Source organism: Strix uralensis, chromosome 7 (assembly GCF_047716275.1).
Source record: "Strix uralensis isolate ZFMK-TIS-50842 chromosome 7, bStrUra1, whole genome shotgun sequence".
Classification (NCBI taxonomy): domain Eukaryota; kingdom Metazoa; phylum Chordata; class Aves; order Strigiformes; family Strigidae; genus Strix; species Strix uralensis.
The window spans coordinates 29,669,119-29,695,052 of NC_133978.1; the positions used below are offsets into that span (position 1 = coordinate 29,669,119).

At 41.7% G+C, this 25,934-nt stretch overlaps 1 protein-coding gene across 1 annotated transcript in view; it reads left to right on the forward strand.

Annotated features, from left to right (window-relative positions):
* Window positions 1-25,934, forward strand: part of SORCS3 (sortilin related VPS10 domain containing receptor 3) — a 216,492-nt gene that overhangs the window by 41,991 nt on the left and 148,567 nt on the right. Inside the window, exon 4 of the mRNA XM_074875690.1 lies at window positions 16,308-16,407. Within this exon, the coding sequence (XP_074731791.1) occupies window positions 16,308-16,407 (100 nt within the window). The remainder of the gene's footprint in view (window positions 1-16,307; window positions 16,408-25,934) is intronic.

Consider the following 25,934-nt stretch of genomic DNA (forward strand, 5'->3'; position numbering starts at 1 on the left):
CCATTTAGAGCTTGTCTAGAAACCACAATCTGAAAAACTCTGCCTCTTTATCTTCCTTGTAAGGTTGAAATTCTGATATTAGCTTGTGACAGCAATTATTGATGGTGTCATTAAGGATGAGATCCCATTCCCAGCAGTGCATTTAATATTTTTTTCCCTTTTTTTTGCTGTGGGGACACTGATAAGTGGTGGCAGAATGAGATTTTAAAAAAAGAAAGAGAGTAGGTGGGGGTGTTAAAGAATGTTTATTGTTTGCCCTCATCTGTGAGGAAGTGAGATTCATTCATGAAAATATTTTGGTACTAGAGTTATTAAAGTGTAATCTTTGCAAAATAATGACTTGTAGCAAAACCTCGTTGTTATTTCTTTTCTCCATTTTCAGCATCAGTTATGTAGTAAAGTATGGACAAAGAAACAATCCTTTCAGATAGCACTCCCAACATGCATTTACTGTTGGCTTGAAAAGACAGCTGCTATTTCACCATGGTACTCTGATTATTACACACACATTGTTTTAAAACTCAGCAGCTGTGTAATAGATGCACATGTACATGATGTAATATCTCTTTCTGCATTCCCTCTTTTGGTAATCACAGCACTTAAGTCTCAATATGAACTTTATTGATCCATGATTGTAGCTCATTAACATGGAAGTATTCCCTTACATCCGAGTCAAGCACAAATAAATGTGTTTGTCTAAAATGGAGTCTGGGGAACAGCATTTTTGACTGCATGGACTGTGATTAATAGAAGCACACACCAGAGGGGTTAAAGAGGTACTGGTAGGGGGAGGAAGGGGGAGGAATTAATTGGGGGAAGCTTGGTTAAAGCTTGGCGGTTTTCCTGTTGTCGATCTTCACCTGTCTGCTTGTATTTTCAACTGGCTAAATGATGCAGGTCCACTTAGTTAAAAGTGGGTGATGGGGCTGTGTGGAGTCAATGTTCTGAGAAACATGCTTTACTGTATTGAGGCTTCCAGTTTTGGATGTGATAAGTAGTTTTTTGGAGACATACTAGCTGAGGGGCTAATGTTAAAACATCAAGGCAGTGGTGCAAATCCATCAGGTTCCCTGTCCAGGCAACTTCACCGGGACCCTCTGAAGGGGCACAGGTGGGGGAAGAAAGTTCATCTGCTCTGAGCCATTGGCCACTCATCACTGTCCTTATTCTTTGCAATAAGCTGCAGAAATGCATCACTTTCCCTACATGTTCTTATACTCAGCATGTCCATGCACTGCTCACTGATGTCTCAGTCATGACTAAATGCTTTTGCTAGAAATTGTGGCACTGTGTGAACCTTCCTCTTTTGTACCCATATTTCATTTTCTCCTCTGTCCTCTCAGAGTAAAACCTGTAGAGATGTGTCCAGACAAGTCTACAGGACTGCCCCTGCACCAAGTGGTTGATCAGATCCTTGTTGACTGCAGAGGGCTTGTTTTCAGAGTGTTACTATTCAGCCTGCAGGAAGATTCATTCCCAGAATGTTAAAGCTGATGTTAAAACAAACCACGTGCCTTCTGGTAAGGCAGCTAAAAAGGATGAGGAAATGGTCAATGCTGAGCAGCCACTATTTCCTAATTAATCACAGGCTATTGCAATCTACCTGCTAAAAGATGGGCAACACTTTTATGCTGACTCCCTGGAGGTCTTAATGGTGCCCTCCAGGAATGTAGTATCATGCTTCATTTTCTCATTGGCATTTTAAGCATCAGGTTGACTAGAGTGAAGAAAAAAATCCATTTCTCTCCTGGGTCTAAATAATATCACTGAAAGAACTTAAGTGCCACTGCTTTAAACTGTCCAGGGGCTGTGAGTGAACCATGCTGGGTTAGAATACAATTAAAGATACACTGCATAATTTAGTGAGTTCTGCTCTAATGTTTTTTGAAGCATGGATCCATGGACAGTGCTGTCAGAAACATGAGCAACAGTTTGTTCATGAACAGGCAGATATCCTGAGTGGGACTGGAGCCCAAGTTCAAGTAGAAAGCATGGCCAAAGGCCCAAAACATACTGAGTCATAGACTTGAATGCTAGGGTAGACAATTACGTTGGTGTACTCTGAGCTCTGACATAGCATGGGGCATGGGACCTCACACAGTAAGTCCAAGCTATCTGTCATGGCTAAGAAAGTGTGGATCTCAGATTACACTTTGAAATATCTGCATCTATGTGAACTTTTGTGGGAGATGCCATACTCCAACCTAGGTGGTCAGAACAACAGCAAAATATGTCGTCATGTGTAACTGCCAAAAAGATCACAACCACACAGGAAGTCTGTGGCAAAGTAGGAACCTTGCAGGTCTCCCAAGATGCCTTCCAATGCCTTTAGTACAATAGAATTCTTTCTTCAGTGAACCTCACAGTCTGCTTTTTACGTATTTGTGTTTGATCCTTTTCATAAGTGGCTAAATTATGATTAAATCCAAAAACATAAAGAAAATCCATGGTGTGTCTAGAGAAAGGACTTCAGTATCTTGGATCACAGACAACTTTCCCATTCCATTTGCCTTGATAATATGCAGGGTGCTTAGCTCTTCATAAACTCCACTTAGGAAAAAAGTCCTGACTTTAACATGACTAAGAACCACATTTTCAGCACACTACTTAGGAGCAAAGACATAAGGGGATATTTATCCTTGTATTTCAGGTCCTAAACAAAAATATACCTCATTTAATTTCCTGGAGGAAATATCATTCTGTAGTGTAGTACTGAAGCTAATTATCAGTTTGAGGTTTAAGTTAGCTCTTTCTGACTACTTCTTGAGATGGCTTATCAAGCTAGAGAGATGACTGGTCTCTTCCAGTGCATCCTTATCTTTCCCCGTGTCTCAGCCTGAGATACTCTCCCTCATGAGTTTGAAGGGGATGCTCATTTCCTTGTGCTCCTTACTATTCTTTCATTAAAATGACAATCACCCAGCCATCTCCTGGGGGACTTGCTGAAGCTGATTGACTTTTCAAGCTGTTCCCACTTTATTGATCTTCTGTCTGGAAAAATTCCAACAGGTTTATTCTCCCACGACAAAGTGTTTTGTGTTAGATGAGCTTTTGAGTGCTGAGCACAAAAGATGACAGGAAAAGAAGGTTTTTCTGGGGTAAAATTAAGTTTGAACCAACTGTGGTTTGAAAGATATTAGGCAGTGGGTCTTAGGGCATGATAGTGCCGGAGTGATCAATTGTGTGTTTTCTGAGCTGCCCACTACTCACAGGCAGTTGGTGGGGAAGAAGGGGATCCCCGTGTTGAGCATCTGCCATAAGCATCACAATCATTTATTAACCTTGATAATGAACAGCAAGCTTACCTCTGTGGAAAGTCTGTATAGACGCAAGCTTAGACCTCTGTCTGCATTTTGAAGACATGATAACTAGAATTGAGGCTGTTAATCCTCGTGCTCAGGGAATAAATAAGACTCGCACTCAACCAGTGCTAGTATGAAATATCTACATGTGGTGTAGCACTGGATTTATCTGTATTATGAGAGGCTCAATGCAGCTGCTGATCTGACTGTTGCCCAAGCCAAGAAACTGGGTGACAGATGACTGTTTTCTTCCACTTTTGCACTTATATCCCTGTCCTTATATTTCTCAACCAAAATGCTCTGAGGAACTAGGAGAGTAAGTAGTGGCATAACCTGACTGTCTGGATGAGAAAGGAAGAGAGTCATTTGGGCCATTCAGAACAACTTAAGCTTATTGCCCAGGGACCCAGCTGTATAACTAGGCTACTCTGCAAAGCAAGTGGTGCAGCCTACATACAGGCATTGTCAGCTGTGTAACCCAGCCTGAGGGCTCCTTCTGTCTTGTGAACTCTTACGTCTGTGTTATGAGATGCTCAAAACTCTTAGTGTATGGTTCAGAAGGCTGGGAGGGTTTGCGGGCCCTGCCATGGTAAGCTTCAAAGGATTCAGGAATGGGCTGATTTTATGTTTCATTTTATTTATTTATTTATTGAAAGAAAGCTTGTGCTGGAGACTGTTCTGGTGGGAAGATGTCATTACAAAAACCTGTTTAAAGAAATATTAGCCTGAAAGTTGTGTTCTTTTATGGCTTCAACTTCTCTTTGCTTCTTAAGACAACCAAACTTACATTATTGCTTTGTCTTGTCTGGGCAGGTTTAAACTGCTGAAGTTTTTTTAGAAATGCTGAATTCTCCCAAATGCAAAAATATGAAATGCTTGCAAAATGCTAGCATTCTCTTGTTAATGTTAATTAGTCTGTATGTTTATAGATGTACATATGTATAGTGGGTCCTGACCTTTATTGTGTACATTTGGGTAGATCTACCAGTATTATTCATTTACTTGAATATAGTAGGGTCACTGACTTAAACTGTGGATCTGGTGCTGTCTTATTAGTTGTAGAAAAGTAGCATGTAGAGGCTCTCAAGTCATGTTGTGACTGGAGGTAAAGATGTGTTCCTAAGTCTGGAAGGGACTTCTTGCATTGACAGTACTCAACTGTCTCAGGTGGCTGCATCTCATGAGTTTTTTTTTTTTTTTTTTGAGAACAGTGAGAGCCAATCTTTCCCCAGGAAACTAATTAACTAAATGGGAAAGTGGAGTGCTGAGGTACCTTGCCTGGGTTCAGATGGGATTTCTGTGGTGTTGATGTTCGTGTTGTGTGGGTGTGCTGCTGGGGGCAGTAACCTTTGTGGGCCACAATTAGGGGAGTTGCAGGTAGACATAAGGCTTGTGGGAGAGGGGTCGCCTGAGGTAGGGAACGGAATGTCTTGCAGGCTGACTGTAAAAGTTGATTTGGGAATTGTCTGCAGTTTGTAATATCTGCGTCTAAGAAACTGGACTAAACTGCCTCCATCACTGCCCTCCTTTTTAACTACATCAGTTTTGCAAAGGTTTGCTGATAGTTTGAAAAAGTTAACATGCCTTGTGTTACATTAGACGTGGCTTAGGTTCATCTGATGTCCCCACAGTACTGCCTACCACTGATTCCAAAACAGGCAGAGTCAAAGGCAAGCTTCTCATAAACCCTGGTCACAGCCACCATCCCAGGGAGCATGAGTGGACACACTGATGTTGGTATTCCCAGCTGGTAAACTGATATTTGAGTCACCTGTCCTCCTCTCTTAAAAGGGTGAGGTGATCTACTGTCAGGGTAGTTTGTGTTGCCCAGTGTGTACTTATTCTCCAAGTGGTTGGAAGGATTTTTTATTATCCCCATCTAGCACAGAAATACAGAGCTTAGTGATGTGGCAGTTCCATAGTCTTCCCTCAACATTCTGTTCAATACACATTTAAGGGGAGTTCCAGTTTAAATGTACCTAACAGCATGGATGTTAAATTGAACCTCTACAATTGCTTCAGAAAATCCTACATTCAAAGCACTTTCCTTTTGCTACAAAATAATGCAAATTAAAACGATTAGCTGCTTAAGAGAATTGTTACAGAAGCATTTTTAGCTATAGTAATAAAAGTAGAAAAGGGCCTGGGAAGGGCCTTGTTTGTAATTAATAACCTAATTAATATCTGATTAATTAATGAGGCTTTGTCATCAAAGCTGCCTTTTATCTTTGAGGCTATTAAAGTGTCCTCTGGACTGAATTTCTTCAATATGTCTTGATAAGGGCCATCTTTGCTGAGCCAGTCAAGTGCTTGGAATCAAATCAGTATGCTGCTTTATCAGGGATGCATAAAACACCTCTTTGGAAAATTAGAATACATCAGAATCAAGAACATGATAAATATGTCAGATCTTTTAGGCAGTACAAATGGGAAGTGAGTAATGATGAGGTGTAGTTCTTCAGAGCTGTACAAAAGTAATGCTTTTACATAGATTTCACAGTAGTAAAATTACCAGAGCAGAAAAAAGAGAGGCCTTGGTGAAGCCAGACTGTCTTGGCTCCAGATTGTCCCTGTTTCATGGCAACTGAACTGTGTCTTGGGTGGTGTCTGCAGGAATGTGATGTCCTTGTCTCAGGTCAGAAGCAGTAAGAAGATTATTCAGATTCTGACGTCCTTGATGAGGCTGCTGATGTGGATATTACATGATGCGTGTATAGCTTTTATGTTTGTGCTTCCGTGAGGTACAGTTTCTGTCAGTGGGCACCAAGTTTGCCTGACTGTGATAAGGAATTGCCAGCAGGTCATCAGTGATGTAATGGGGCAACCACGCAAAGTGCTTATCCCAGCTTTTGAGGAAAAGCCATTTCACATTTCCTCAGGTCTTTATGTTCTTGATTCTGCCAGCGACTGTTGGGAAATCCATATCCCATTTCTCTGCTTATCTCTGCTCTCTTCACTTTGTAACGCTATTGTGTGTGTAAAGCACCTGATATTGTTTGGCTTCTCATGCAATTCTCATGCATGTCTGCATAGAATAATAATATTTAAAATATAGAGCACTGGTACATTATGACAAATGATGAACTTCTGATCTCAGCCAGGATGACTGAAGTCCTTCCCTTCGTTTGTACTGACAGCTCAGTGCATGAACTTTTCTAATTCATTTAGTGTGAGATACACCTTGCCTTGTGCTAGCCGTCCAACTGTTGAGTGTGTGTGTTAGCTGCTCTGGTCTCCCTTTGTATTGAAGGGAGGAAGACACCTTAGAGAGCAATACATCCTCACCTATTTTAGGATGAAGTTAACAGTCTGAAGTTAACAGTCTCTGTTTATAGTTAGAGAGAAAATGTGGACAGGCTTGAGAGCTAGAGCTAAATACCTAGTTTGTAGGTAGCTAAATTTAAGATGAGATAAACAGTCACAGTATAGAGAAGATGGAGTCTTACAGCTGGGGAAGTAGAGTTATTTTAGTATCACAGTAGGAGGCACCAATCTTTTGTGCCTCCTTATTGTGGGCTATTCTGCAGCAGAATATAAAGTGATGCTTAGTAACAACTACACCTGCAGCCTGCTTGCTTTGATCAGGATCCCAGGTTCTCTAAAAGCAAAGCATACTTTACCACAGGCTTTTGTAGTTCAGCCTTTTGCCTGCCATGAGGTGTTAGGATCTATCAGTTTGATTTGTGTTTATCTCTGCTTCAGAGGAAAGATTTTTGCCCTCCTTTGGCAGAAGCAAAATGGTGAGACAGCTTCAGAGCTGCCTTTAGCCAAACCTGTGTCTCACAGTAGGTGAGGTATACTGCCTCTAAAAGGCCTAGAGCAGGGAACATCACACTCAAAGTCTGGTACTTGAAGTCATTCTTTGATTTGATCTGGCAACTCCTACTTTGCAAGCATCTCTCACTTTTTCTGTCATTCTTTTCCTTCAAGAAAACCCATTTCCTGCACCCCCCCCCCCCCCCCCTTTGCGTCTCAAAAGAGAGTCTTGCTAGTTGGGGTGGTTCTACAGATTATTTTAGATCTGAAACTGCTTCTGTCTTGTCACAGAAATGGTGTATCTGGAGGAAAAGTCCAGGTGCGGAAGAGAGAGGAGGTTGGAAAGGACAGCCCGTTTGGTGATGGTGAATGCTATTTAGGCACCCAATGGCACATTGTTCTGGATAGTCAATGGTTACTGGGGATATCCAAAGCACCACTGTGTTCCTATGGGACAAGTACAAGAGTCATGCAAACATATGGCTTTCAAGTTAGTCCCCACCATCCCTGTAGGCTAAATATACAAAACCTACATTTCCAGAGACTGTTGATGCCCATCTGAGTAGTCATCTCTACTAAGGAATGGCTGGTGTAAACTGTCCCCCTGCCTTGTGGACAATGATCAAATGAAATGTTGATAAGCAATCAGCCACTAGAAATGTGACCAATATTCACATCTCCTGTGCTTTATTGCCTGCAAATCTAGAGGTGGAATATCCTTTTCATAGAATCATAGAATGGTTTGGGTTGGAAGGGACCTTAAAGATCCTCTAGTTCCAACCCCCCTGCCATGGGCAGGGACACCTTCCACTAGACCAGGTTGCTCAAAGCCCCGTCCAACCCGGCCTTGAACCCTTCCAGGGAGGGGGCAGCCACAACTTCTCTGGGCAACCTGTGCCAGTGTCTCACCACTCTCACAGGAAAGAATTTCTTCCTTATATCTAATCTAAATCTGAGCAAAACCCAATCCTTAGGTATGATCCTAGGAGTTTACACACCCATCAACATGCCAGTGAAAAAACTCCTGTGCCATGGCTGAAGCAGGTGTTTGTTAACAGTACCGGTCATGCACTTGCTTATGCTACATTGCCAACTTGTGTGTTCCAATCTTATAAATAACAGGCAAACTCAGTAAAAAGTGCAGTTCTGCTTTACTAGAAACAAGGTTGACAAAGTTTTGTCCAAACTATCACCTATGCCTCCCTACAGTAACATGATCTGAATAAGACATGCACACCTTAAAGAAATAGATCTATTTCCACACCATTAATAAAAGCTATAAATCTCATATGCCCATTTCTCTTATGACAGCAGATATGAGCCCAAATTCAAAATAGTATATGGATCAATAACACTTAATATCTTACGTATCAAAGAATTAAAATAATGAAAGTATTCTAAGTCATATTACACAAACCATCCAGTTATGTGTGACACTTGCTCTGACACCACCACTTCAGGCACTTTGTAATTATCTGAATTGCAACAAAAATCAGATGTCCAAATAGTACTGGCATATGAGAACTTTAACTCTTTCAGTTTAAAACCATTACCCCTTGTCCTATTGCTACACTCCCTGATAAAGAGTCCCTCCCCATTTTTCCTGTAAGCCCCCTTTAAGTACTGGAAGACCTCTATAAGGTCTTCCTAGATCCTTCTCTTCTCCAGGCTGAACAACCCCAACTCTCTCAGTTTGCCCTCATAAGGGAGGTGCTTCAGCCCTTGATCATCTTCATGGCCCTCCTCTGGACCTGCCTGAGCAGAGTCCTTTTTACGCTGGGGGCCCCAGAGCTGGACACAGCACTGCAGGTGGTGTCTCACAAGAGCGGAGTAGAAGGGGAGAATTACCTTCCTCGACCTGCTAGCCAAGCTCCGAGACATCCAGAGTTCTCCCAAAGGCTTGTATTGCATAAACAAGAGACGATACCTTTCCTGTCAAAAATAAAAAAGAAGAGAAGAATCTGCGAGGGGAAAAAAAAAAAAAAAAGGAAGCCAGTGTTCCTAGTTAGCTCCTATCTCCTTATTTTTGAACTGCAAATCACAATGACTAATGCATCATGGCAGCTCATTTTCCCTTGCCAGTCTCCACTGTACATTATAATTTGAATTTTATCAACAAAGGTCATCTTTAAGTCTTTTGGATGTTTGGTGATGGGAATTGTCATTAATCAGAAAAGAAAGGGGGTGGAGGAGGGGTGCTGGTATCATAATAGAAATTGGAGTGGGTATTCTGCTGTTTAGATGACATGCAAACTAAAAGGAAAAAATTAATTTTTTACGATAAATTACCAAAACTATGATCTTCTTGAGCTTCTTTTTCCCCAGTGGAGTCTCTTGTTTTAGTTTTGAAACCTTGTGGAACTGAAAGTCCTCTAGAACTGATGGGTTATGGTTCTAGAAGTATTGAGAATGTAAGACCTTCTGTATGATGGCAGAAAGTGGTTTTATTTAGGTTGTTTTAAATACTCTGGGTTTTTGCTGATATACTTGGGTAGTTGTTTTTCTCAGGAAAGATCTTCCTGTTAAAGATTGGTCTCTGAGGCATCCATGACAAAAGATGTAATTGGACTAGAAAGAATAGTCATAGAATGATCAAAGACATGAATAGGTTGTACAAGGAGTGGCTAAATAAAAAGAGTGTTCAGACTGGAAGAAAATCTGTGGGGAATATGACAACAATCAGTGAAATCACAAATGGCAGCATGGGGCTCCATGGTTTCATTCTTGTTAAGTGGTAGCAGTGGGTTCTGAATTATATTATCAAGTTAAAACAAAAGGGAGCATCTCTTCATACAGCATACAGTTGTGGTGTTTATTACTGTGTGATAATGAAGTTGCCAAAAGTTTCCCAGTGGGGTTAGACAGATTTATGGAACTAAAAGCCCACTGATGGCTCTTGCACACAAAGGCATCATCTTCAATTTAGGAAGTCCATGATATTGCTGTAGGCTGGGAAAATACACCAGGAAGCAGTACCATATGGTTTCTCAGTTTCTGTTCACTTCCCCAGACTTTCATTGTTGTCTTTAGCTTTCTTTAGTGGGATGGGGACAAAGGGAGGCAGATGTTTCTGTTTGTAGTTGTAAAACATTCTGACTTTATATTTATTGCAGTCACTCTAAAATCATGGTTGGATAAAAGCAAGCTCTCGGCACAGCAAATGTTGTGCTTTGCTAAGTGAAAGATTCACAGAGTAGAGATACTTAGATTTCCTTGGTTAGTAAGTAGGCACAGCCTGGCATGGCTGTTGGGGTCTTGTTTGTTTGTAATTTTTTTTTTTGTCAAAAAAAGTGTCCTTGTGTGTGACCAGGTCTGCCAGACAGCCTTGCGCTAGTAGGAGTGGTTATTTCTGTGAACTGCCTCATTATAAGTGAAATTAGGCTCCACTGTTGCCGACTGGGAGTGGGACCTGGGCTCCCCTGGTTGCCTTGAGGTTGGGAATGAAATAGTCTTGGAGAGGCAGGGAAGGAGAGCCGGGCTAGCAGCAACGGGTGGCACCATGCCCACTGCTTCTGGGGGAGAATTGTTAGACTTGCACTTGTTCCCAGCCTTGGCAGTGGCAGCTGTCCCCCTGCCTTTCCAGACCTCCAGCTGGGGCTGGATTAGCTGCAGGGCCAACTCTGTGTTTCTGTCTCAGGCATTTGGCTGCCCAAGGCAGACTCTGACTTTGGGCTCATAAGCAGCCTTTAAGACAGGAGAGGTTGTGCTTCTCTCTGTTATATCTAAACCTGAAAAATGCTTTGGGAGTGGAGGATGTTTAGCCACTGACAGCCATAGTCAACAAAACCCATGAACTAGTCTGAAATGTTCAACAAGGAAGAAAAGGAATAATATCAAAAATTTCAGAGAAGCAGTACCAGCGCATGCTAAATGACTTACAGTCTTTAGAACAGGATCAGCCCTCTGCACTGCCTGTAAGTTAGTGGGACCAGCTTCCCGTGTGGTGCGATAATTATTGTGTGGTTGGCCCTGTTACTGATTTAGGACTCTGCTCCAGTAAGAACCCGTTTAGCCATTTGGTGCAAAGCAGTGTTGTGAGGTCAGTGCTGAGCCAGCTTTTGCCCGAGTCCTGAACCACTTACGATCACTAGGGTGGCTGGCCAAAGGGATTTACAGTTGGGGCTACCACAGTGGGAGGTCAAGCTGGACTCAGTAGGAGTCTCCTTCCAGTGTGTCATAGCTTCAGAAAGGCCTTTATCTTGGGGAGGGTAATTTGAGGGGGAGGAAGCGGAAGGGAGAGACGGAAACAAATTGTTTCACAAGCAATGGAAGTTTGGCAGCCTGACTTATTGTGTTGTGTGGCTGGGTTCTTTGTAGTGTATTAATATGTGAGTTGTGTTTGAATGTTTTCCTGCAGCTGGATGTTCAGAGAGATGTGCCTGCTCTCATGTCTCATGGGATTTGGTTTCATGCTGCAGCTTTTCTCTGAGCGCTAATAAATTTGCTCTCCTTTTTGCTGGCTGCTGGTTTTCATGAAATTTCTAGAAACTTTGTTCCTCTTGGGTCTTTGTTTCTCTGTCAAACTGGGAGAAAATTGGCCAATGGGTAAAAACAAAAAGTTGTTTGGGGGATATGGAGACGGGCACACTGCAGGCAGGCAGTTTGCAGGCATGTGAGAGGAGAAGCAAATGTTAATCTGGGCTCTGTGTGTTCCTGTTGCTCTCTCAAGTGCACAGATAATTGGGATACTCTCCTGCTCGTTTAAGCGGAGCTGTGCCCCTACACAGTTCTCGACGTGGGGCTGCAGATGTGTGTGCAGTAGGAGTCCGATCTGGAGATGAATGCATAAGCTTTAGTATCTTAGGAAAAAGGCTGAGAATCTAAAATCAAAACCAAACCTGCTCCTTCTCCACATAGAGTTGGGGAAGTCACAGGCGCAGAGGAGAAACCCCCTGACAGGAGAGTAGGTGGCACGTGTACACCCTAGGAGGTTGCCTTTTTCCTCCCAGCCATCCAATGCTGGCATTTGCAGCTCTTTTGTTCCTGAGAGACTGATACATATTTTATAGCCTATCTCCATAGCAGAGTAGCTGAGACTGCAAACAAACAAAACCTCCTTTCTCTGCCTAACAGAGGTGGAAACCATCCAAGAGGGAGGACTCCTCTAAAAGCTATTCTCTCTGCCTCTGCACACCTCTACTTCATATCCCTGGGATGAGCAAGTCTTATCACAATATTAAAGTCTGCTGGCTCAGACCTGTTTGTTGGATTCATGGGGAAGCTCAGGCTTAGACCTACAGGAACATGATGGATTTTGTTAGCTCTCAGTGCACTGAGTTATGACTAGGTTTGGTAGAGAGAAGCTTCTCTGCCTGGGTGTGCCCTCTGAGCCCTGCTCAGTGGGACAGCACTTGCAGTAATGGTAAAAAACATGTCACAGCCCATCAGGGGAGGGCAGTGGAATCAAGCAGGTGATTTTTGTTCACAACTGTTTATAATAAATACGATTATGAGAGAATTTGCAGTTTCCCAATAAATTACATTATAAACCTTCTTTTTCCAAAAAGAATATGTAGAATTTGGTGCCACAGCCTGTTCAGGTAAAGCCCACGTTTATTTGGTTATATGAATATGACACTTGTGTTGCCCTGGATCAAGTCTTTCTTCATGTTAACCACAACTAACAAAGAGATTCTTCCTCATGGATGGTAGGAAATGCTAGTTATAAAAACCAAAAAGCTGATTTGGAGTAGACAAAGGTCCATTCAAGACTGGATTACCCCTTGAGTTTTATTGCTTTCCACTGTGCAGCCTTTCTGGGGGTACTGCCAGCAGCTTGGTTTGCAGGATAGAAGGGACAATGAAATGCTGCAAGATCAATGTATATGGACACGTGGAACAAAATACATAGACTGAGCTTTACAGGCTTGTATATATAGCCCGAGTCCATTCTACATTGTAACAGTGTCTGTGCTACCAGCAGTGTAACGAGGTGCAACAATTTGTTTTATGAAAGCATTGTTAATAACACTTTTACGTATACATGTGTGTATATGTATGTGTGTGATTAGAAGCAATCTGCAAATATCAACTTGAGGCTGAAGACAATGACAGCCTTCCTAGATGATACTCTGGTGATGGCTTCAATGGAGCAACCCAGACGAGAACCAGCTAGACAGGATCATTTGGCTGTAAAAGGCTCAACCAAAGTTAAAGCAGGCATTTGGGGTGTGACTTATGGAAAGGGTCTTTTGTATCACTGAGTCTTTTGCCATTTTGATATAATTGGAACCTTCCTTGCCCTCGGCTTGTTTAATAATGTGCTTTGAAGTGGATCTTATTCTGATCTGAGGAATGGGAGAAAACATGGTATCCAGTCTGCTTGTAGTGTCAAGCAACTGTAAGGACACGTGGGCTAGTTCATCTGCAGTTAGAAGTCTTTGACTGCAAAGATAAGTAATAAGTAAAGGAGAAGGGTTCAAGTTCAGATTAAAAGCTGAGGCAGAACAGTTCTCTTCCACCTGTGGGTCACATGTCATCCGATGTTCAGGCTTGGGTTGCTAAGATCAGGCAGCCAACTTTTTTAAAATGTAAATACTTATTTTCAAAATAGGCAGTTTGGTGGTAGTTTAGCAGGTTTGAGTATCAAGCCATACACTAGATGGTTACAGAAGCTGAAATGGCTAATTGTAGGTGCCTGCTTTTGAAAAAATGAACCATTATCTATGCAAGCTTTCAGTTTCTTCATCTCTAGAATAGAGATAATATTTCCCAGTATGGCCCTTGGGACTTTGTTAGTTTAAGTGGATTAACATGAGACAAAAGCTTTAGATTCTTTGGATGGGAAAGTGCTATGGAAATACAGTATATTATTGTGATATCCTTTGAGATGTTTCTGTGAAGCCAGTGGTGACTGTCATGATAATAAAGAAAGTCTTAGAGAAGCTAACGAAATAATGATCCTACTTCCTTTCTAGCTATTCTTTGAAAGGGCAAATGCAATGAGTGATAATGGTTTAATGAGAAAAAGTCATTAGGGCATCCAGCCTGCATCTTTAGAAGTGCAAAGCATTGTGGGAGATCTGAAAATGACTTGGAGAACAAAACCAAAGTAGCTCTGTCAGAATATTAAACTGTTATTTGTATTCTCTTTGAATGCTGATTGAAACCAGTGATCTCTTTCCCTGGCTGGTGGCTGGTACATGTGTAGCCACAAATGTGGCTTGTTCAGAGCTTCAGTGCTGTTGGAAGGGTGAGATCAAGGGATTACTTTAGTGCTTGCCCTCTGTGTGTTACCCTCTGCTTAGAGTTTAGTGTTACTTGAGGATTCCTGACCTGTTGAATTTGCATGTATAGGATGCCTCCTGTAGTGGAATTAATTGGCCTGGATTGTTCAGTTTTGTTAATCGAGCTGCTTCGGTTTCAAGTTTGGCTGGAGGGGCAAAGATGCTAGGTTTTTTCTGTGGCATTGATACCTAGTGAGACAAACTTCAGATTCTTTGGATGGGAAAGTGCTGTGGAAATTATGAAAATACAGTACATAATTGTAATATCCTTTGGGATGTCTCTGTGAAACCCAGTGAGTATCAATACTATGCATTAGTACAAAAGGGTATTAAGTGTAAATAGAGCTAGTATTAGCTCTATTTTAGTATTAAAGAGATAAACCAGAGCACAAGGAAGTTGTTTAAGACTTGAAGCACCCCTGATTGCTCAGTGTTCAAAGGAGGAAGGTTGGTTCAACCCATTTAAGGAAAGAACCAGTTTGCAAAACATTTAGGAATTGTGCATGAAAGATGCACAGAAGAGAGTATGTGGGAGCCACATCAGTGATAAAACAAGCTTTTGACTTCATGGGTCCTACTACTTGGAAGCCTGAAACAGCCGTCTGGTTTTGCAGCATGGCGCTTTTGGTGTCATTCTGGACTCCACTAGCAGCAAGGAAACCAGTGGAGCTGGGTGCAAATTCTGGCATCGCTCAGTTTCTGCAGCCGCTTGAGTGGGATCCTTGAGCCGCTGGGCTCAGTGGCACTGTTCACTGTGATGCCAGAAGGGTGACTGGAGCCATTTCTCTGCCAAACAGACAAGGAGCGGATGATTGGTCTCAGGCAGAACCACAAAGCTGCAGATGCTGGAGGCTTGGTGAACTTAGAAAATCAGAAAATTACTGAAGCTAGTTACTGGGAAAGGCACTGAATTACTACCTGTTCTCTAATCATCTGTTTAGTAAAAAGTGTGATTGGAGAGGAGGGCAGGGGCCATGAATTCTCATCTTAATAACATCATTGATATGTCCAGGTAGGCTTTTGGGGAGGGTCTTTCCTTGTCCACCTGATAAGGTTTGTGTTTGCTCAGTCCATATGATAGAAGCCGTGTAGTGCCAGGAGCCAGGCTCTCCTCACTGTTTGGATGGGGTGCGTGGGATTTTCATGCAGGTTGTGACACCCCTCCTAAAGCAAGCTGGTGCTGACCACGCTTCAGGTGTGAGATCCTGTACTAGGTAGCTGTTGATTTGTTCTGGTAGGAAAAATCTTGTTTGTTAGGAAAAGCAGAGTACAAAAACGGCAGAGAAACACTCAGGGCAAAGTGAGGTTTCAAACATGCCCACAAATGAGGAGGAGGAAGCTACAGAAAACCCTCTGTGACGAAGCAGCCCTTTTCCCCAGTCACGAATGGGTAATGCCACCCCCAGATCATCTGCTCCTCCGGGTGGGATTTGCTAGTGTAGGGGCCTGAATCTGTCTCTGTAACTCAGAAAAATTAAATGCCTGGCACAAAGTAGGATGGGGGTGACTGAGGACTCAAGATGCCAGTTTAGGTACGTTTTTATCTAGACATGAGTTCAGCTGTTACAATTCTGAGCCACATTTGGATCTCCATCTCCAAGTCGAAAATCAGCCTACTTAAATAAAACTGTTGTTGATGGCTTTAATTTGGATTTTTCTGTTGAATTTGTCTGAAAAGCAAATTTGTGCTAAGTGTGCTGCTGAGATCAGAGTCCTCTCATGTAGATATCATTTGCAATCCCATACTGGCACATGAGAGCAGAGCCTGCCTCCAAAGTCCATCTTCACGAGTGCACCACAGCTCCCCAGGTGCATAGGATTAATTGATGCAGAGACAGACCCTGCCCAAAAAGATTAGATTTTTCTTCTCTTTTCTGCTGGCTACCCTGAATGAAACACAAAAGCTCTAGTTTTAAGGGTAATAGTGCTCAAGTGGTAATTTTGAGCATCTATTCACACAGTCATTTCTTTCCCCTGAGCTCTAATAACCACATAAACTCTTCTTGTCTCCTCTTTTCTCCAGGTCAACAGACTATGGCACTACCTATGAAAAGCTAAATGACAAAGTAGGCCTGAAGACTGTGCTGAGCTACCTTTATGTCAGTCCCACTAACAAGAGGAAGGTAAGAGAGAGCCATCGAGCTGGTAGCTATAGAAACAAAATTACAGCATTCTGTTCATTCTGAGAGGAATTATGATCCTAAAGTGAAATCTGTTGGTAATTCACAAGAGCTTGAATTTGCTGTGTAAATTGCACTAGTGCAATTCTATGGAATCCAGTAGAATTATGCCTGGTTTTGTTTTAAGGATGGAGTCCTTAATCTCCTCTTGAATGTGTTGGAGAAATAAGTGTTGCTTTTATTCGCTTCTGACAGTTACACCTTTAAAGAAGCTGAACTCACACATGTTTCTGGGACTCTTGATTACACAGGCTTTGGCTAGTACAACTCTCCCTGGCTTCTCTGTCTCCTTATTATTAGAAATACTGAGTAAAAGGCATTTATTTCTGCATTTGACTCTTTTCCCCTTCATGCTTTCTCTAGCTAGAAGTTGAAGTTAAAGATGAAAATGACATTTCCATTGGTTACATCATGTAAGGGGGTTGGAAGCAGAATATGCCTAGGAGAGTGGGTGGGAGACCTAAGATTTGATTTGAATGTGTAGGAGAGAAGATGAGGTCATAGCTTTCAAACCCCCTGCTCATGCTTCCCACGTGATGCAATTAGGGCTGCAGCTGGCTCACAGAGCGCAGCCCAGGAGTTACTCCTCAGTGCCTTTTTGGTTTAAAATTATTGCCTGTGTTGATTCAAGGGAGGTAGTGGGACAAAGAGGCTTTCAGCTACCCACAGAAATCAATGTGGGAGGGCTGCAGCACATAGCTAATCTCTGGCACTGGAGTTGTGTTTGGATGGGGTGCAGCTCATTCGGCTTGATCACTTCCAAACTGCTCATCTCCTGTCTCCAGTAGGTTTCCAAACTACTATTTTGCTACTTGTATTGTTCTTATTACTAATATTGTGTTTTCCACCACTGGTCAATCTACAGAGTTTTCAGGATTGATCTTCATTTGAGTGTATGCAACCTTAAGGCAGTCATAGCTTTGATTACTATTGGCAACAATACGTGTGTCTGGATGTATAGAGGAGAGGAAGAATGCAGTGGGCAGGGGTCAGCTTATATTTTTTCTGATGCAGAAGCTGAATTATTGTGACAACTACCATGAGTTCTTTTTTCTGAGTAAAACGTAATGAAGATATTTTGTAATAAGCTCTCCTGGCCTTCACAGCCCTCCCTTATCCAATATGGTAGTCACTGAAGAGTTAATTCTTCTTCATTCTGTTTCCAGAGCGACTCTGCCCACCTAAAATCAGAGGCAATATGCTCAGTTACAAATCCTACATCACTGGTGTAAAGTTTCCCTCACAAATTGGAGTACTAGGATGTGTGATTATCTTCTAGCAATTTCTTAAACTATAGAGCTTTACAGATTAGCAGTCTTCTTTCTTTTATGAATAACACCTACATTTCATCATATAGCGGCATGCAGACCTATCTTTACCTGTTATTTTCTTATTTCAGATTATAATTGTTAAAAATTTTTTTGGTCTTATGTTTTAAGGAAATTATTTCTGGACCTATCTGTCCGTCTCCCTCTTCTCCTCCCTTCAGAAAAATTTTTGAAATGGAGAGGCAAGCTGTAAGGAAAACCCACAGAAAACCAGCTTCAGTGCTGGCTGCTGTGGGAACAACTTACTTTCATTCTTTCTATCTCTGCTAAATATATGGGCACTGTTACTGTGCATGATTAAACAGATGGTTTGTCTGAACCCGGAGCTGACTCTAACCATCAAAGAATTGCAAACATCCATGCAGCATTTGAAAAGTGCTGGGAGAAGGTGTCACTGGATTGGAGCACCTGGGATTTGTCAAATTCAGTATCAGGTTTATTGTCTACCTAGCCCTTTACAGTTTCATGAGGTTGTGCACTGCAAAAAATGCACTTGGGTTGTAATCTTCTCCAAGTCTCTCTAGGTGAATATTGTTACAGTGACCCACAGAGTAAGCATCATGGTTTTGCTGAGCTCCTGAGGACAACCAGCAATAATGAGTCACAAAGCAGTAGGTGAGGTGAATCAGTTGCACCCTGTTAGAGAAAGTCCAGATCCCTTGTGTTTCCCCTGTAACATCACAAGTTCTGACTACTTGAACACAATGCAGTGATCTCTTGTGAACCTCAAAAATAGGTCTGTGTTTGAGGCAATAAGCAGGGAGGAAGATACCAAAAAGAACGCATGTGCCCAGGGCCTGTGCACGCACAGTGAATTGTGCAGACCCTTTCCAGGTACAATATTTTCGCCTGGGTGCCTCGCAGCTCCTGTTGATTTTTGATGGGTTTGCCCACTGTTGCTAGCCTTGACTGCTCATTAGTGCTTAGAGGATTAGCAGTTACTTGGAGGAGGGGAAAAGCTTTCCATACATTCATTCCTAATTGATTTACTAGTGAGAAGGATAATTACCTCTCAGCTACCCTGCAGAACTACAGTGGGAATTACCTGTCAAATTTCTTTGAAGACCCAAAACGCCTCTCTTCAGCTGTTAAATAGGAATTATTCATTCAACCAAATGCCAGTTATATAAACATCATTTACCTGAATTGTGGCATAAACCTAGGCTCAATTATAAGGCAAGAGGATTTAAACACTGTTTTTTTCCTTTCTTCTTTAAAAAAAAAAATTTTTGTTTCTAATTTCTTTTTTGAAAATTTTTGGTGGGAATATTGTAAGTTTTTTGGCAGCTTCTGCTGTATTTCTCTGCTCAGTGCTGTACTAGGTCATGGTGGGACACTGATTTCTCAATACCAACATCTCTGTTTACTGCAATATGGGGGATCAGATGGGTCGTGGCTACAATCTATGGTCTGGGAACCTGTGTCATTTCCTTTCTCTCATGGTCCCAAGAAAGCCACACCTGATGCATGCCTTACCCACCTGAATTATGGCACTTCAACACTCTTACAAAGAGGATTCCTTTCTGGGCAAAAACTGAGTTTCATGTAGGAATGAATTGGTGATATTCTGGGAGATGTGCTACACGTGGAGGTCAGACTTGATGACCTAATGGCTCTTTAAGCCTTAAAGTATTTAATTATCTTTGGGTTTTATTCTGTTCCCAACAAAGTTAATGTCTGAGCATCTGCTATATAACATTGATGGTAAAAGCAAGACCCCAGTTAGCTTTATGTACCGTTGACCTTCCTCTTTTTGGGTTATATATTTAATCCATTTTATTCATTTTATGTTCTCTTTAGGCTTCCTTCTAAGCTTGCTCCTGTGTGCATCTCCCATCCCTAACTGGAGAGCCCCATCAGGGTATTGAATATTATACTTTTTTGTATTTGGTGCCCTGATGAGTATTGAAATATCTTTCCTGACACAGCAGATTGGAAAATGCTGGAGCAGCCTGGAAGCAGCTGGTCCCTCAGTCCTGCCCTTTGCTTCTCAGTGAAAGACATCAGTGTTTATCAGTGGGCAAAATCATCGTGTATTTGTGCCTGAAGAGGAAAGAGGCAGCAAAGAGGGGAAGAAACAAAATCTCTGTGGTTATCATGGTGATAAATCCAGGACAGTCTTGGTTCTCCCTGGGCACCTCTTGGTTGTGCTGGTGTTTGGCACTTAGAGGGCAGATTTAGTTTATGGGTGTTCCTTGATTTCACACATTGCCACTGGGAGATATCACCTCTCTGCATGCACAAAGTTAACGAAGGCACAGAGCTGTGTAGCCAAGACTGAGCTGAGGTGGTTTTGGCTGTGTTCCCACATGGTACTGGGCAGAGGCAGGTCTGGGTACCAGATCGCCTGCTTCCAGCTGCTGCCCCAACCTGCTGATGGCTGGTTTTGGAGCTGAGATAGGGGGTGTCGATTTCCTAGAAATTGCAAGAAGGTATTTGGAAAATGTGCTTTGCCATTGTGTAATTTGAGGTTTGCAGTTATAATTAAGTCAATATAACAATGTGCAGATACCAAAGGAAGTTGTCGAGAGTATTTCTTCCCAGCTATGATTCCTCTTGCCTTTCAAGTATCATTGCTAGTGATCAGGGCCACCTTGGTGATCAGAGAGCACCCATCATTTGAAATGAGACCACCCTGGAGTGCTGACATCAGGAAACAGTCAAGCAGGCTGCAGCCCACTGTGAATCTGTAGCCTCTGGCTGCACCATAGCTGAAATGCTTCCTGCGTGAGCCAGGACTACTTCATTTTCCTGTGGAGCAGTCATACTGCTAATTCCCCTCTTCTAAGAACTAACAAGCTCAGGGTTTCACAACACTTTGCAACTGTGCATACAGCCTCTGCTGCTGGGAGCTGAAACTGCCAGACTTGCATCTGCTCTCCTGCAGATGCTTGGGCTGTTTCTTCTTTTACTTGCACATTGGGGACTCGTATTTGGATCAGGAAAATCTGCATTGAGTTCTCATTAATACTGTGAAATTCCAGGTGATTATTAGACCTTGCAGTTGGACAACTCTGAAGTCCTGGGGACTGTGGATTTCTTAAGAGTTACTGTTTTGAGCCCTGGTGAGAAGCCAAGTGCCTGCAGTTTTGACACTTCTGCCACCATGAAGATGCTCTAATAGACAGAGTGTATTCCGGGGCACATCTTCCCCTTCGGTGCATCTGCCTACTTGGTTGTTTGCCTGAGAGACCACATGAGAAGCATCTGCTTTGCCCGGTTGGCACGTAGGTTGCAACAAGCCTGATAATTCTGTTGTGAACTTCAGAAAGGAGAAACTTTCTTATTTTTTTAGCAGCACCCCTTCTTTACAGATGAATGGGATTTAAGGGCAGATGGTTAAGTACTCTGAAAAGCTGAGACTTCCAAAATGCATAGTTTTGGCTTTTCTACCCTATAGCCTCTTGCCTGTCTTTAGGGATATGACAAAAGGCTGCTTATTCTCTGCTGGGCAGAGATCTCAGTTCCCTGCTGACCTTTAATTTAATGCTCTATTTTGGGCATTAGTTACATTTTACTAGAGGCAGATTTTCACAGCAGTCTGGGAATTAGAATTGTTTATTTCTTCCAAAGCACTAAGCTCTCTTCTATTTTAATAAGAGCATTTCTCTTGACTTTTTATCCCATTTTCTTTCTATCCTTTTTTTTTTTTCTTTTTGGTTGTTGAAAAATTTCTGTTAAAAAATTGGATAATTTCCAAAAAAATTAAGCCTGTGATTCTTTGACTCACTGCCTGCACTCCAAAATGGCATGATTTTGTGCTGAAGTGCTGTGAGTCCCTATTTTCTAGCATGGGTTGGTCTACTGGGTAGATCCCCTATACCAACAGCATTTGCTTTCTTCTTGGTTGTCAGTAACAGGCTTCATTTTAGAATTGATGTCTCAGGGGGATGCAAAATCCTTCCAAAGGGTGCAGAAAGGAGATGAGATTGGAAGTCCCATATATCTGAAGCACTGCTCCTTTCAGGCACTGAGGTGCCATTTTGAATCTCAAGGAATTGTTGTTGAACCATAGATGTCATGAGTTACTTTTTCCATGAAATGTTCTGTGAAGAGTGCATATTCTTGGTGAAGGTGTTGTTAGTTGAAAACCCAATATTCACTATGAAACTTTTATCTCTACCCTTGGGATTCCTGTGGAGGTTGAGAGGATGGAGTTAAAAGGCATTTAAAAGGAAAAAAAAAAAAAAAAAAAAAAGAGGAAAAAGAAAGAGAATGACAACTCTGACAAAACCAAACCAAACAGCACTTGTCTGTATATAGTATTGCTTAGATGAGATGTGGATAAATGGGAGGTCCTGATTGCATTTAAGATCTAGGGTGACAGTTCTGATGAAATACCTTCCTTCATGAATTTGCTTTGCAATTCAATTGGATGCAGTCATCTTTAGCTTTTCTCCTAACTGTTACCATCGTGGCTGCGGGTGATAACTTGAAGAATTAAAAGGTCTGTAGTCTTTTATGCTGACTCTCTGCACAGAAAGATCACCCAGGTGCAGTGATAGAAATTATGATTCCCCCCACTTTTCCCTTATACCAGAACTGAAGCATTAGAAATTTTATTTATAGAGAGAACTTCTAGCTAGGGATTTGAACAGTAGTTGCAAACAGCATAAAGCAGAAATAAAGTTACGGTGCTCAGTTAAAAAGCTTTGAGAAAATGGTTTTGCAGACTAGTTTCCCAGTTGTCACAGAGTCTAAAAGGAGGGGCAGTCCAAATCACTGAAGCTATAAAAGCCAAAGGCATGCTGCACCTCAATCCTAGTCATACCTCTGTACTTGGCCCATTAGAATGAGAAATGTTTAGAGGTATGTGGAGAGTCAGAAGCTCTGAAAGCTAAAACTAATTAGATTTGTTTGTTTCTGTGCAGCTTCTTGGGGTTGAAGCACAGCAGCTGTTTATGAGCTGGCAGAGAGCGATGCTGCGTTGCAGTTCAGGTTAATGAAGGAAGAAGTTAATTGTGACTGTAATATTAAAATTGCAGAGGAATGCATCTACCTAACTGGAAACTAGCTAACACATTGGGAGTGACACCTCATTTTACAGAAGTTGGAGATCCTAAATGAGCGCAAGTCACTTTGACCTCATCTTTATTTCTTCTTGCTCACTTGGAGAGTAACTGAGAGCAAACCCAGTGATTCGAGCCTCAGGGCAGAACCATGGTCCAAACTGATTTTGTTTTTGCCTTAATTTCTTAGCTCATTTGATCCCAAAGGGAATTCCACAGCGTTTTGTTTTCTCCTTACTCATCAAATGTGTGGTAGGCTGATGAGGCAGAGGTTCCAGCATGCACCTCATGCTTGCTAACCCAGCCTGAACTGAGCTGCCATCCTTTGCCACAGGTCCCATTAGTCATCTGCTGCTTTTTCCTACGATTGCATCCCAAGCTGTCGGTGAGGAATTGAGCTCTGGAGTATCCTAAAGCCATTTGGCAGATGGAAGGTTTCTTTGGACACTTTTTCCTTATTATGCTGACACTGTGGTAAACAGCATGTGCTACAAACTGGCACTTGATGATGTGATCTTGGAGAATGTATTAGTAACACAAAGGCAATGGGGCTGAGTTAGAGCCACAGGACAGGAGTGAAAGAACTAGTTGTTTCTACTGTCTTTTATCCCTAATCTTTCCCTTCAGCCCAGTGAAATAGTTACTAAATAGCTTTAGGTTTTTCAGCTGCCATTAACAGGGCCTAAATTACCTGAGCTGTAAATGCAGTTGTAATCATCTCTTCATGTACCCCTTCTCTGGACCTGTTGAGCTGTGTATGATGTTTCTATGCTTCTCAGTACTCCAAATACCATGCCACCCAGTCCAGAGCCTATGTGGGCAGAACCTGCCTACTGCTGAACTGGAAAGGCTGTAGCTCTAAACCACAGCATTTGTCTGCTCTGGTTATACCTGTGGATTGTACAAATGTGACTGTGATCTGGTTAACATTGCTGTGTATTCTTTCTCATAAATACACTACAGAGACAGTCACTGCCAGTCTCCAGAACTGTCAATTTAAATAGAGGAATAAAATGTGAATGAAGAAGTAATATTTTTCTTCACTTACTGAAGAAGCAAAGATTATTTCCTCAAGGTCACTCACAGCAGCCATGGGCAGAGTCAGAGGATATGTGACATGATGTGTTTTATCTACAAGGTGCAGTCTGTTGAGCTGTTGTGCATGGAATTCTCTCTACTTGTCCAATTAGTTCAGCTTGAAGTTGTCACCTGAGAAAAGAGAGAATTTTTGTAAATGTTTGCAGAACCATGACCTCAAACTGTGTGAAAGAAATCTCTTGAGTTACAGATGTGTTGTAATACTTGAAGAAGAGGTCTTTAGGAACTTCTTCTTTTGAAGGGATTTTTATTGTCTCTTTTGAACTTAGAAAAGTCATGTTTTCACAGTAGGTTTCTCTGACCTTTCCTATGTAAGTCATCCAGCATCAGGAAACGATATTTTGTAGTTTATTAGTGTTTTAAACATGGTTCAAGATCAATGAAAGGAAGATGTTGAGATGTAAAGGCAAAATATGAGTGTTATTAGAATACTCTTAAAATATAGGGTCTTTTTCAGTATGCCCAAGTAGGTTTGTTTTGTTGTGTTTTGGTTGTTTTTTTTTTTTAATTATTATTATTACTATATTTGGGGATTGTGCCTCCTTGTGGATCTTTGTAGTCAAGGGGCTCCTGTGAGAGAGTGCTCTGCCCTGCTGCAGCTTGGGACTGTGGGACCTGCCATGTCAGATGCTCCACTGGGATCTGACCTGACCTGTAGGCTCCTGTACTTAAAGAAAGAATAAACTACTGTTTGTTTCTTTGCAGGTTTTAATTTTACTACTTCTGACTTGACATAAATCATAGAGATAAATGGAGGTCGTATAGCATCTGTGGTCTGGGATACGACCATTTGTCAACTTAGACAGCACAGAATTCGGACCCAAGCTTATGAGAGATCCCCAATGGAAGTTTTCCGCTTTCTTGAACAGGGACAATCTGATGGTTGTACTCCAGCGAAGGCTGTCCCTTGGTATGCATGAACATGAAAACTGTAGATTCCTGGGGCTTTTCCAGTTAATTCTCTGAAAAAACAGATGCATTAGATAACAAACAAACAAAAAACCCCAAACCTCCCTGAACCTCACCCACTGCTCATCAGCTACTTCTAAAAATAAACATAATTGAGATAATTAACAAAATGCTGACATATGGCATTATTTAATGGGGGTGGAGGGGAGAGGGTTAGAAGAGATGGGTATCTGTTTCTGTTTACAGCTATCTTAAAGATACTATGTTATAAGCCATCATTTCAGTGTTCATGAAGAAAAAAAAGCTCGTATATTATGAAACTCAAGAATTAGGGTTGACTGTGTATGCCTTTATTCATCTGCATATCCTGTCTTTGTACTTATGTATTCCAAGAGCTGTTACTTGCATTCCTCATAGCTTTCTGAACTCATTTAATATGCGTTTGGTTAGTGCTGAGGTAAGTATTTAAAGCGAATGGAAACCTAATGCAGGATTTAGTTAATAAAGAGAGGGAATAAAATGAGGGCTAAGTTGGCTTTATGAAAAAAGTTTTGTTAAATAAATGTTGTTTTAGCCTTCACAGATATTGCAAGTCTGGTAAAAGTAAGCATGTAGACACAAGATGTATAATAAGAAAAAAAAAAAAGCAGTCAGACACCTGCTATGTCATTTATCCACCAAGGACTGGAACTCTGATTCTGAGATCCCAGCTTAGGAGCTGCCTGGGACTTTGGGAAAAAATTGTCCACTTGAATGAAAGCAGGCACAGATTTTAGGAAAAGACAAGCCAGAATTCAAATCCTTTGGACTTATTTACCATGCACAATTCCCTGAGGTTTCTTTGTGTGCAAGAACCAAATGGGTAAGTAGTGTTTGTTTGGCATTGTTTGGATGGTAAATGTAGGTATCTACCATTTTAAACATACAATTCTCAGCCTTGTCATCATAAAAAAAACCCTAAAATTGGTTGGAGGGTATCACTGCACTTCATTGTCTACTGGAATGGCTGGAGATTCAAATGTGAGGTGGAAAGATGGGAGAAACTCAAGCTAACATGTCAGCTTTGTTTTTATAGGACTTGCAAATAATGTTTGGAGAGAAAAGACCAGTGATCAGGTACAAGTCA